The sequence below is a fragment of the Gossypium raimondii genome, chromosome 1 (genome assembly GCF_025698545.1).
Source record: "Gossypium raimondii isolate GPD5lz chromosome 1, ASM2569854v1, whole genome shotgun sequence".
NCBI classification, from domain to species: Eukaryota; Viridiplantae; Streptophyta; class Magnoliopsida; order Malvales; family Malvaceae; genus Gossypium; species Gossypium raimondii.
In genome coordinates, this window is record NC_068565.1 from 48,956,236 (window position 1) to 48,969,311 (window position 13,076).

Below are 13,076 nucleotides of genomic sequence, written 5' to 3' on the forward strand. Positions count from 1 at the left end.
AAAAATTTCAAAGGGACTTAATTAATTTTTTAAAAAACTTTAGAGGACTTATTTTACCTAAAGAAAGTCCTTATAAATTTTTTTACTCATATAAGCTCTTATTCTTTAATACGTATAAAAGTACTTAGTTTTAATTAGGATATAATTTTGATGACTTAGAATTTAAATCCTCAAAATTACATGTAAAAGAAAGTTTTACTTTTAACTTTTAATGTTATTAATTAGTAAATCTTACAATTAAGCAAGAATTGTTTTTATGTTATTTGTATATCAATTTATATCACATTTTTATATTATTATTATTATGTAATTTAGATATTAATTGTCACGTTATATTTATCTCATGTTTCACTTTATTCTATATTTACATAATTAATTATATTCATTTAATTTTTAAAAATATTTATATGTTTATCAATTTTTGTATTCAAAGTATTATTAATTAATTTAAGAATAAATTATATTAGGATCATCCTAAAAGTATAGTTTTAGGCACTAATAAAATAATGCCACGTCATTAAATTTTAAAGATAACAAACATATTTTCTTTCTTTCTTTTTTAACAAATTTTAATTATTTTGTTTTTTTCGTAAGTTAATATCTTTTTTTTCTATTTTTGTGCAATTTTCTCCTGTCATTGACACATAATTTTGGTAATTATTTTACCCTAAATCTCAAACCAAAACCCAAAATCCCGAACCTTGAACTCGAACCCTGAACTTTAAGCGCAACATTGAATAGAAATAATAGGATTCGTTAACTCGATTCGATTTGAAAAAATTCAAATTAAATTTAGTTGCTAAAATAGAATTTGTCAACTCGACTAACTCAAAATTTTTCGACTCAAATTGACTCTACTTGGTCAAATACTTACTCTTATGTTTGATTTCATATTGAATAAATATATTCGAAATCATTAGAATATGTTATAAATACAAATTGGGATGAACAGTATCATCCAACATAACCGTGAATATCTCCGAACACGTGTAGGATAAGGATGGTGGTACGCATTGAGTGTGATGGGTGTTTGGCAGATCCATCGTATCTCCTATCTTTTATTAATCAAACTCCCGTTATTATCACAGTATTATGGGATTATCTGGATGGCGTTTATTTGTAAATTCCCAAGAATTCAGAGGCTGTTTCGGTAATTCAAACATCTCTCTTCTTTAAATGCACCTTATATATATATACATACTAGTGGTGCTGAGGATCGTTACAGTTGAAGCACTTTAAAGCCACCATACAAAGGCAAAAACTGATATAATTTCTTTACTCTTTTTCTTAAAGCATTTTTTTCTTCAGATTTTGAATTCCCTTTTGGTTCATAGAAAAACAAGGTATGTATATTGATCTTAACATTGTTGATTCCATGAAACTGTTTTTTTTTCTTTGCATTTTTCTCATCAACCAAACAAAACTTAGTTTCATGGTTCTTTGGATCACATTTTATCTAAATTAACATTTTTTATTTTAATTTTTTGAAGAAACTAATGTTTGGGGTTATGTCCATGCAGTTTGTTTCATGGAGAAAGGTAGTCATTCAAGTTCAACCACTTTGGCAAGAACCAAATCGGACCAACTGGTGGAGACACTGGCGGCGGCTTTCAAGTCACCTCGACAAAGCGATCAGCAGACACCACCGGGAACCTCCGAAAGCGGAGGGACACTGTCGAGGAAGTCAAGCAAGAGGGTGATGATGGGTGCATCGCCGAGGCGGAGCAGCGGTGAGAATAATAACACCTACATTAGGAAGTCAAGGAGTGCTCAAATGAAGCTGGACTTGGAGGAACTGAGCAGCGGAGCAGCTCTCAGCCGCGCCTCTAGTGCTAGTTTGGGGTTGTCTTTTTCGTTTACTGGCTTCACCGTGCCGCCGGATGAGATCGCCGATTCTAAACCCTTTAGCGACGACGACATACGTAAGTTTTTCAAAACTGTGCTTTTTTCATGCAAAAGCCACTGCTTTGAATAGGGTTTAAATTTATTAAATTTTTTAAAAGAAAATTTTACGTGATATGAATCAAATGAAATGCCCCAAAACAAATAAAATTAATATATAATAAAATAATATTTTGACTTCCAAAAATAATATAATTTTTACAAAATTTTACCTCACAAAAATCTTTGTAGTCATAGAGATATGGATAGAAGAGAGCAATGATTGGCAGGGTGTGTCCAAGAAAAATGATTGGTTTTTGTTACAGTAGAAAAATTTGGCCAAATTATAGGTCACCAACTATTTTTTAAGCCACTTGAATTTTTATCATTAATAATGATAATTTGTTTCAAAAATGGTATAGTAATATTATTAATGATTATGATATTTTACTTAAATAAATAATATTATTTGATTTTCCAGCAATGTATAAACTAAAATATAAATATTGTATATAAATCTTTTAAAAGAGTCATGATCATTCCACTTGAACCATACATTTTCTTAATTATACATATGAAAAAGAGTAACTAAAAGAATTGATGTATTTGTCTTTTTTTTTTTTTATCAACCATCACAGCTCAAAAGAATTTTGTTTTTTGTTTTTTATAATTAATTTCAAACATGCCACCTCTCATTGTGTGTGTTTTGTGGGTTAAAACAGTAATATAAAAGTATATTTTTGCTAAAATCTAACATCCAGGGGCTAAGCTTTAGGATATAAGGCCTAGGATTCAGGGTGGTATGGGGTAGGGTTTAGGTTAAAAAAAGTTATAGGTTTCAAAATTCAAATTCAATTGCTGATAATTTTTTAAAAAGTTGTTGGTGTGACATTTTGAAAAAAAAATTCAATTGGTAGAATGTAATTAAAAGAATGGCGTTATAATGAATCTGAATTTAACAAAATAATCTTAACAGTAATAATAGTTGAAATCTGAAAATAGAGAAACTAAATTTATAGAAATAAAAGTACAAATTTACAGACACTATAAAACTTCTAACATATTTTAATATTTTTAAATGAATTATTATGTTATACATACTAAAAGACTTGGCAAGTGAACTAGGATGATACCATTTATTTGTAGATAAAATTGGAAACAGTGAAGATTAGGAATAAAATAAAGTACAGGAAGGATGTCCACCAGACCCTTACATCCCAAACCCTAAAATCAATTATTAACAACCTTGAAAGTAACTCTAAATCAGAGGATTCAAGGCTTAATTTGAGTCACATCAAACTCATCATCAATGGGGGACATTCATAACCTAAGGTTGAAATATTCATTGTGGATGCCATTACATTAACCATCTGATGGAACAAATGGACCCCATGTCTTTGAAATATTGCTTCTTTGATGGCAATTTCTACCTTCTTAATTCATATTCTTAAACATTTTAAGCTTCAAAGGAATTAGTGTGCTACATTATGGTAAACCTCTTACCAAGGAAAAATTCCAAAATGTCATATCATTAAATTGATCACTTTTAGAGAAATAATACCCATGAATTGATAGTTTTGGACTAAAATGAACAAGTGGCTTGACTGATGAAGTGTGACCAGAAAAAAGTAGTATATTTTGTATGGAGGAAAAATGGTTACTGCTACTAGACCATTTGTTCTTTAATATTCACTTTCTCTGTTTTACCCTTTCTGCAAAAATCTTCTTCTAGTATGAGCAGAGTTACTAATAATAATGGTAAGAACATATTTTTGTTTGTTATTTTTGGTGCCTCAATCTGGTTTCTCATTCATGTTATAAATAATAAAGCGAAACAAAAAAAAAAATGATGTTATGTGTTTTTAATCTTATGGATATAGATACAGTTAAAACAATTAGTAGTTAAAATATTCATTTGCAGCTGAAGATGTTGAAGCTAGAACCTGTAAGATGAAATTTCAGACAGAACCCACTTTGCCAATATATCTTAAGGTAAACAACTAATGAGTGATGTTTTGTTCTTTGGTTCATCATCATCATTTAGTTATATCTGCAAACAACAATCTTCAGGTCTTGAAAAGCAAAAAAAAAAAAAAAAAACGTGTGTGCTTGTTAATGGTGCATGGATTAATTTTGGGTACCATATGTATTTGGACAGGCAAGAGATGGAGAATTGTGTAAAGATCAACGAACATGGCTAACATTGTCAGGTTCTGTCTTGTACGGAGTTTAGTCTCATCTTTGCATGGACAAGACTCTCCCCCCTTCTTTCCAACAAATGAAACCAAACATATATTTTATAAAGACATGGGATTTAGGGTTTTAGAAAGTCATGTTTATTTACTATGTCTTTAGCTCATTTGGCCAAATGAGGACATGTAAAGTTACAAGCACAAAGGAAAGAAGGGTATGAATTTATGTTCAAATTTCTTTTGATGGGGAAAAATTGTAATAATGTTTTAGTGAACGTAGGGGGGAATGATTATGATATGCTGAATCCAGGTTTTGTTTCATGTCTTGTAAGTGCAGTTCACAGATGTGACTTATAAAGTGATTATTAAAGGGATGACAAGTTGTGAAGAGAGGGATATATTGAATGGGATCACTGGTGCTGTGAATCCTGGTGAAGTTCTTGCACTTATGGGACCTTCTGGAAGTGGGAAGACCACTCTTCTTAATCTGCTCGGCGGTCGGTTAATTCAATCCACCGTCAGCGGTTCGATTACGTATAATGATCAACCTTATTCCAAGTTCCTTAAAAGCAGGTAACAGATAACAATCTCAAACTTAGGAGTCACGAAAACTGCTAAACTAGAGAGGCCTAACATTAATCATACAGGATAGGATTCGTAACTCAAGACGACGTCTTGTTTCCGCATCTTACGGTGAAAGAAACGTTGACGTATGCCGCACGGTTACGACTTCCAAAAGTATTAACGAGGCAACAGAAGGAAAAACGAGCCGTCGATGTGATTTATGAATTAGGCTTGGAGAGGTAAAACTCGAATTCTGTTTTCATGTCAACTTAGCTTGTTACTGAAGTAATATGATATGCAGATGTCAAGACACTATGATCGGTGGATCGTTCGTTCGAGGAGTGTCGGGTGGGGAAAGGAAAAGAGTTTGCATTGGTAATGAAATCATAATCAATCCTTCCCTTTTGTTTCTTGATGAACCAACCTCTGGTTTGGATTCAACAACTGCTTTAAGAACTATTCAAACATTACAAGACATTGCTGAGGTTGGGAAGACAGTCATAACAACAATTCATCAACCATCGAGTCGATTGTTCCACAAATTCGACAAATTGATTCTTCTTGGAAAAGGCAGTTTACTCTACTTTGGGAAAGCATCAGAAGCTATTTTTTATTTCTCGTCCATCGGGTGTTCGCCTCTAATTGCAATGAACCCTGCAGAGTTTCTACTTGACCTTGCGAATGGGAACTTGACGGATATTTCTGTGCCATCAGAGCTTGAGGACAAAGTTCAAATGGAGAATTCGGAAACTGAAACCGGAAATGGGAAGCCTCCACCGGCAGTTGTACACGAGGTAATGTTCGATTTTGACTCATCTTTTTACAGTACAAGAGGAGCTCTATGACTCATCACAGGTAAATGGACTGCATTTTTGTAGTGTATGTAAATACACTAACGTACTAATCTGCCTAACATATATATATATATTCATTCACTTGAAAGCAGTATTTAGTGGAGGCTTATGAATCAAGAGTTGCAGATACTGAAAAGAAGAAACTTTTGGCTCCTCTTCCACTAGACGAAGAACTGAAATCAAAAGTGTCATCTTCGAAGCGACAATGGGGTGCGAGTTGGTGGCAACAATATTGTATCTTGTTCTGTAGAGGGATCAAAGAACGAAAGCATGATTACTTTAGTTGGTTAAGGATCACACAAGTTCTTTCAACAGCAATCATCTTGGGATTACTATGGTGGCAATCAGATAGTAAAACGATTCGAGGCCGTCAAGATCAGGCAGGGTTGTTGTTCTTCATTGCTGTTTTCTGGGGTTTCTTTCCTGTTTTCACTGCAATCTTTACATTTCCACAAGAAAGAGCAATGCTAGGCAAAGAGCGAGCCGCCGACATGTATCGATTGAGTGCGTATTTTTTAGCTAGAACTACAAGTGACCTACCACTTGATCTGATATTACCAGTACTATTCCTTCTAGTAGTTTATTTCATGGCAGGACTAAGACTAAGTGCTAGTCATTTCTTCCTCAGTATGCTTACAGTTTTCCTCTGCATCGTTGCGGCCCAGGTACGTCCATTTGCAACCGAATGAAACCATAACATATCATTTAAACTTCAAGGGATGACATTGGGTGGCTTTTGCAGGGTCTTGGACTAGCCATTGGTGCTACACTAATGGACTTAAAGAGAGCTACTACTTTAGCTTCAGTAACTGTGATGACCTTCATGTTGGCCGGTGGATATTTTGTAAAGGTATAAGCTACTTTCGTTTCAAACCGAACAATACCATCGATTAGCCGCCTGCCTATACTTATATTATGTTCAATGTTGCAGAAAGTACCAGTGTTCATATCATGGATCAGATACATGTCATTCAATTATCACACATACAAGCTTCTTCTCAAGGTACAATACCAAGACATTATGCCAACAGTAAATGGGATTAAAACAGACAGTGGGTTGAAGGAAGTGGGTGCATTGGTTGCAATGATTTTCGGGTATCGGTTCTTGGCTTACCTTTCATTGCGTAAAATGCAACTTCATTGTTAAGCTTAAAAGATAATAGTAATAGTGTAATACTACCAACATTTCCAAGAATGAAAAAGAAAAAGAAGCTTGAGATTGCAAAATGGGGTTCAACTCCATTTTCTTTTTTTACCTTAAGAAATTGACAATGATGTGTCGTATGTGATGAATTTAACCATGTACATGGTGGATAATTAGTAAACTGAAGTTAGTGAATCCTTTGGCATATGATGTTGATTTTTTACCTTAAAAGAAATTAAACTTGTATTAAGGGTCAAATTGCATTTTACTCTACTTAACATATCGATAAATTAGTCTTTATACATTAGATTAGAGAGCAAATTTGTTTTTTTTTGTTAAAAATTCATCCATTTGTATTGTTAAAAGCTTGTGTGGTTGATAGAATAACCAAAAAGTGATGTCATGTGTACCTCGTACGTCGGATCAATTTTTAATAGTAGAAACGAATGTAATTTTTAACAAAATGACCTGTTTGCTCTTTAATCTAACATACATAGACCATTTGGGCTATTTTTTAAGTAAATAAAGCAAAATATAATATTACTCTTAATACAAGAAGCTCCATGTTACTTTTATTGACAATCATATTTAAGATAGAGCCTTTCGATATTAATTACTAATGCTAAAGATCGCAACTTGGGTTATATTAGTTCTTCACTTGCAGTAGAGTAGATTTTTATTGAAAGAAAATAACCTTTCGTCAAAATATTTAAGAAAAATATCAAAATTATATATAAAGTTTGATTTAATATGTAATGTCATACATGAACTTTGATTTTATGCAACTTTATATATGAAATTTTAATTTGATTCAATTTTCACAAATCACTAACAACGTTATCGAATTAGTACCATTTGACGTTGATATATTTCATACACAAACAATTATATTAATCTAATACAAAAATAAATATATGTATTTGTTTATTTAAATGTGTACAATTGAATTAAAATCAAAGTTTCATTTATATATATGAACCACAATTCAAGTTTCATACGTATAATTGTATTAAATCAATGTTCATACATCAAATTATACATTAGACCAAAGTCAATGTATAAGTTAGATATTTATCCCATTATTTTTTGAATTGCTAGCTAAAATATTGTGAAATTATAATATCATGAAGCTTTTTAAGTGAACTTTCAAATCTAATGGTCTTTACCTTTTTATTAAAAATATTTCAATTGTTATACGTCACTCAACGTGATTCATGATAACATGGAAAGACATTTGAGAGACTTTCATGGATGATCCTTTGCGTACCTCTCGACATACAACACTTGGTGTATTCTCTATCTAAGCACTCGGATAGTCCTCTATCGTCCAACTAATAACTGGGTGACCATCCAACCATCCGAGCACCTCATCCTCTAGGCCACCGTTTTGAGTGGGTGCACATCCACCTTTAAAGAGGAGATCATCAAGAGACCACTGAACGTAACAACCTCGTACTACCTTAGCCAACTTAACCAAGAGAATGCAAGAAAAGTACATGAATGAAGACAACCCATGTATAATAACCTTAGTACCTGGCTGACTGCACGATCATCATGTCTCAAATTTGCCGATGACGCGGCCTCATTGAGCAGAAAATCTCCTTCTGTATAAATATCCTGTAAAACGATTAAAAAGGAATCAAACCTTAAATGCTCTCGGCACTCAACCCACTTTACCTCCTTACCTTACCTACTTTCTCTGGCTTTTCTTGCTCCACCACATTCTCCTCAGTATTTCCTCTCTTATATCAACATCACTTAAAATGGTAGGTTCCGTATTATTATTTTAAATTTTTTATTAACTTATTTAATTGAATAAAAAAATTAATAATTTAATCCACCACCGGTCCAGTCAAATCATACAGTCAAATCAAGCAAAGCCCCACAGTAACATTCCAATAGCTTAAAGGTGTTTGTTAAACACGTATTCCAAATTTACAAATTTATTATTTTAAACAAGGTTTAATATATAAATTGATCCCTAAACTTGACAATCTTTTTATATTGATCCCTAAACTTTTTTAGATCATATTGGTTTCTAAGGTAGGTTGGTATCTGTTACATAGATTGGTCCCTACACCAACACCATTTGTTTTTTAAGAATTTGTTGATATGGACAATCATGATATTGACACGTGGATAAATAAGGGGGCGACATGTGAACTCATCTTTAATTGTTCATAAATTCTTTTAAAAAACCTTAAATTTTTGAAATTTTTTAAAAATTGTTAAAAAATAAGAAATATATAAATTATAAAACTTTAAAAAAGAACATATATAAATTAAAAATAAAAAAATAGAATATATAAATTGAAAATAAAACAAAAAATTTAGTTAAAATTTCAAAAAAAATAAAATATGTTCAAAAAATAAATAATAATAAATTTGGTTAAATTTTTAGTAAATTACAAGAAATTAAAAAAATTAAAAAATTTTAAACATTAAATAAACAAAAATTGACCGGTTGATGTTGGTCAACCCTTCGTCAGCATCGGCCAATGCTAGTCAAGCTCGATTAACTTCACGCTTCATCAAATTTTCTTTATTTTTGGTTTTTTTCATTTTTTGTAAAATTCTAAAAAAATTGACTATTTTTTATTTTTTTATTTTATTTGTCATATATTTTTAGATTTTATTTTATTTATTTTTAAACTTAAATATTTAAAGAGTGAGCTTTAAATGTTAAATTTTAACTTAATTTTTTATATATTAATTTTTGAATGTTTATAATTTATAATATCTCTTAAAATATTAAAAAATTCTAATTTTTTTTTTAAGATTTTTAAGATTTTTTAAAATTTTTGTAGGAATGATTAAAAATGAATCCATGTGCCATCCCCTTATTTTTCCATGTGTCGCCTCTATACTTGTCCACGTCAACAAATTCTTCAAAAAAAACTATGTTAGTGTAGGGACCAATCTGTGTAACGGATGCCAGCCTTGGGGATCAATATGATCCAAAAAAAAGTTTAGGGGCCAATGTGAGAAAAGTTGTCAAGTTTAGGGGCCAATCTATATATTAAGCCTTAAAAAAACTAACAGTGTTAATCATAGGGACCGATTGGTGAAATGGATGCTAACTTTAGGGACTAATGTGATCCAAGAAAAAAGTTTAGGAGCTAATTTTAAAAAAGTTACCAAGTTTAGAGGCCAAACATTCCCTTAAAAAATTTTCAACCTGCCCGATCATATCCTATCCTATCCACTTCCTCTGCCTTTCCTTTTCATTCTTGTTCTTTTATTTTGATATTTTCGCTTAAATCATATTGATATTATTTTGAATAATCTATCTCTTTTCTTTTCTTTTTATAAAATGATTATTATATTTAATTTTTATAAAAGATATACAAAAAGAATATCAATAAGATTAAATTTAATAAATAAATAATTTAAAAAACAATATAATTTTATCAAACAACATAATTAAATTCAATACTTAATTTTATTAATATACCAAACAATTTTTTATATAAATTCAGTACTGAAAATTCAACACTAAATTTTTCACATTATCAAACAACACCTTTATCTTCAAATCACTTCTAATTATATAAGACTTGACATTTGTTGATGGGAGAATGCACCGTCGATGCATAAATAAAATAAAATAAATACTAACTAAAAAAAAAGATAGGACATGTAAATAAATACTAATAACTTTATTTAAACATAATTAAATAATAATTAATTGTAAATAAATATTTAAAGTCTTAAATTTTAACTCCCACCCTTGAAATTCTAAACTCGAGACCATAAACCTTAAAACCAAGACTCAATTTTAAATCATATAACCTAAACCCTAGACTTGAAAGCTATTAGTATTTATTAATCATATTTATAATCTATTATCTTTAAATAAAATTATTAGTATTTATTTATAAGTCCTCCATTATTTTTATTTTATATAATGATGAGATACCGTATTATTATTTAGTGATAGTGCATAAGGCTCATGCACCAACAATGCGTTAAATATTATTCCTTTATTTATCAATATTGTTGTGTGCTGTATCCTTTATATTTATCATTCTAACTATTTATGGTAACATTGAAGTACATGTGGACTTTCATGTGAGCTATCACAATAACATTGTTGATTTAATTTTATATACTAAATGGTGATTTAATTTAATTGTTACAAATTACTAAAATAATTATTGATATAATTTTATAATTGAATCAAAATTAGAGTTTCATGTATATAATTACACCAAATCAAAATTCATGTGTCAAAGTACACATTCGACCAAAATTTATATATAAGTTTGATATTTATCCCTTTGATATATGAAGTTAATCTTAAAATATTATATTCATATTTATTTTAAAAAAACTAGATTATGACACACTCAAGATAAATAATTTATGTAATAATATAATAACTAAATATGGTTTTGGTTGAAATGGTAAAATTTTAACATTAAAAAGATAAACTACATCCTAGGTTATTAAACTATTAGTAAATTTACGTTTTGGTCACTTAATTTTTAAAAAAATTACAAAATCCTTGTTGTATATGTATTACATTCATTGTTCAATCAAAAGATCTCATTTCTCTTCTCTTTTACAATTAAAAAATTTCAATGAAACAACTTTAAACGTCACAAATCTGTGAACCAAAATTTAAACATTTTTTTCTTCGATCTCCGAAATTGACCATCAAATCGACTTGGATCTAAGTTATATTCTTTTACTCGTTGATGGGTACTGATCCATCATATCAGTCGTTAAATCATTGCTTGGAGCTCGTTAGTTGGACTTTTTTGTAAAAGAAACTTAACAACCTGGTAACTTAAATGAAAAACATTTGAATAGTTTAACAACCATTTTATAACTTTTTGAAGTTGATTGATCAAAACATAAACTTACTAATAATTTAATGACCTTGGGTTAAGGGTGAGCAAAACTCTATTCAATTTGAAAACATTAAATTTTGAGTTAATCAAATCAAGTTATTTGAGTTATTCGAATTATTCGAGCCAAATCGAATAACTCGATTCGAGTTCGAGTCGAGTTGAATTTCAAAATTCAAATAACTCGAATAATTTGAATAATAGATTGGTGTAAATACCCTTTTGGTCCCTGTCAACTTTGAAAATAAGCAAATTGGTCACTATCTCGATAAAAATTACAAAAAAATTCAAAATTTACATTTTATAAAATTCTTTTAAAAATTTTAAAATTTTTTAAAAATATATAAAAGTTAAAATTTACATTTTTCTAAAATAATAATTTTGGGACCTAATTAATGATTCAAATTTATCAATACTCAAAAGTATATATATATATATATATATATTTTTTTTTTGCTTTGAAAAATTTTCAAACATATATGGTTTCAAATTTATGGGCTTTAACATGGAATTAGTTATACTGTAACAATATTTTTATTTGACATGTTTAACTTTTTCACTTGGTTTGACTCAACTAGAATTTCATTTCACTCGACTCGATTCGAAATTTTTTTAAATTGAGTTAGGATGATAAAATAATACTTATGAACTCGAAAATTTTTCACTCGATTCAATCGAACGCTCATACTTTAAGTGTAATTATAATATTTTAAAGTTAAAATCGCATATGAAAACAAAATTTCCCAAAAATAATATATAAATATAATATAGATAGATATTATATATGTGAAAATAAAAAAATAAAAAAAATGGATAAAATGGAAAAGGAAAATTCAAAAAATCAAAGTCGATATGTACCAATTGGAGGCGGAAATTTTTTTGAAAAAACTCATCGATACGCTGTACTCATTGCCCACACGTCGCTTATAAGTTGAACGCACGTATTCCAATTTTGGAGTAACGTTATTTCGAAGCAATTCTTTCAAAAAAAAAAAGCAGTTACTATCATATCTTATCCAATCCACTTGCTTTGCCTTTCTTCTTCTTTCCCCTCAATCTTAAATAGCCCAACAAAGAAGAAGGAGATCTAAGATCAAATCCCACATAGAAAAGGGAAAAAAAGTTTCAAATCAAATGGGGCTGAGGATCGTCTACGGGGTGGTGTTCCTCTCCTTCTCCTGCGCCTGCTTCAAGCTTCTTCATCTCTTCCTTCACCCTGTCTTCTTCTTCACTTCTTGATTCCTTTTCGTCTCCTTTTTAAAAAAAAAAATCTATTATGTATTATTTGTTGTACTTTCTTTCTTGTTTAATATGATTGAAGTTTTTACGAAACTGATCTGATCCATTGATGATTGAGATTTTAGATTTGATTTTTTAATTATATTAAATTAATTAAAGAAAGAAATGAGTTATATTGATTTTTTTTAAAAATTTCTATTTCGCTTATGAAATTGAAGAAATTCGCGGTTAATCTATTAAGCTATTATCGTTTTTTCTAACATTCAATATGTTGCTTTTTTGATAAATGATTGTGAAACCAACGTTAGTATTTTCTCTTCTACATTTCCTTCACCTTCTCTGTGTTATT

The 13,076-nt window shown here is 29.9% G+C and overlaps 1 protein-coding gene across 7 annotated transcripts; it reads left to right on the forward strand.

Moving 5' to 3' along the window:
- The first annotated feature begins 1,192 nt into the window (after window positions 1-1,192).
- LOC105786272 (ABC transporter G family member 22) lies at window positions 1,193-6,840 on the forward strand. 7 transcript variants are annotated; one of them, XM_012612641.2, is made up of 10 exons: window positions 1,193-1,343; window positions 1,521-1,922; window positions 3,803-3,873; window positions 4,411-4,646; window positions 4,721-4,876; window positions 4,939-5,207; window positions 5,298-5,431; window positions 5,584-6,156; window positions 6,234-6,341; window positions 6,423-6,840. In XM_012612641.2, exons 2-10 carry the CDS (start codon window positions 1,529-1,531, stop codon window positions 6,636-6,638), a joined length of 2,157 nt encoding a protein of 718 aa, XP_012468095.1. In that variant the 5' UTR covers window positions 1,193-1,343; window positions 1,521-1,528; the 3' UTR covers window positions 6,639-6,840. The 7 variants fall into 7 exon arrangements, with proteins under 7 accessions (XP_012468095.1, XP_052491075.1, XP_012468094.1 ...); XM_052635115.1 differs by having other exon boundaries at window positions 4,939-5,012; XM_012612640.2 differs by having other exon boundaries at window positions 4,939-5,431.
- Window positions 6,841-13,076: the final 6,236 nt, after the last annotated feature.

What these genes read in the sequence shown, in the direction of transcription:
- LOC105786272 (XM_012612640.2), top strand. Translation starts at nt 1,529, where the DNA reads ATGGAGAAAGGTAGTCATTCAAGTTCAACCACTTTGGCAAGAACCAAA. An exon ending in CTTTAGCGACGACGACATAC is followed by an intron (nt 1,923 to 3,802) that starts GTAAGTTTTTCA and finishes ATTCATTTGCAG; the next exon opens with CTGAAGATGTTGAAGCTAGA. An exon ending in CTTTGCCAATATATCTTAAG is followed by an intron (nt 3,874 to 4,410) that starts GTAAACAACTAA and finishes TTGTAAGTGCAG; the next exon opens with TTCACAGATGTGACTTATAA.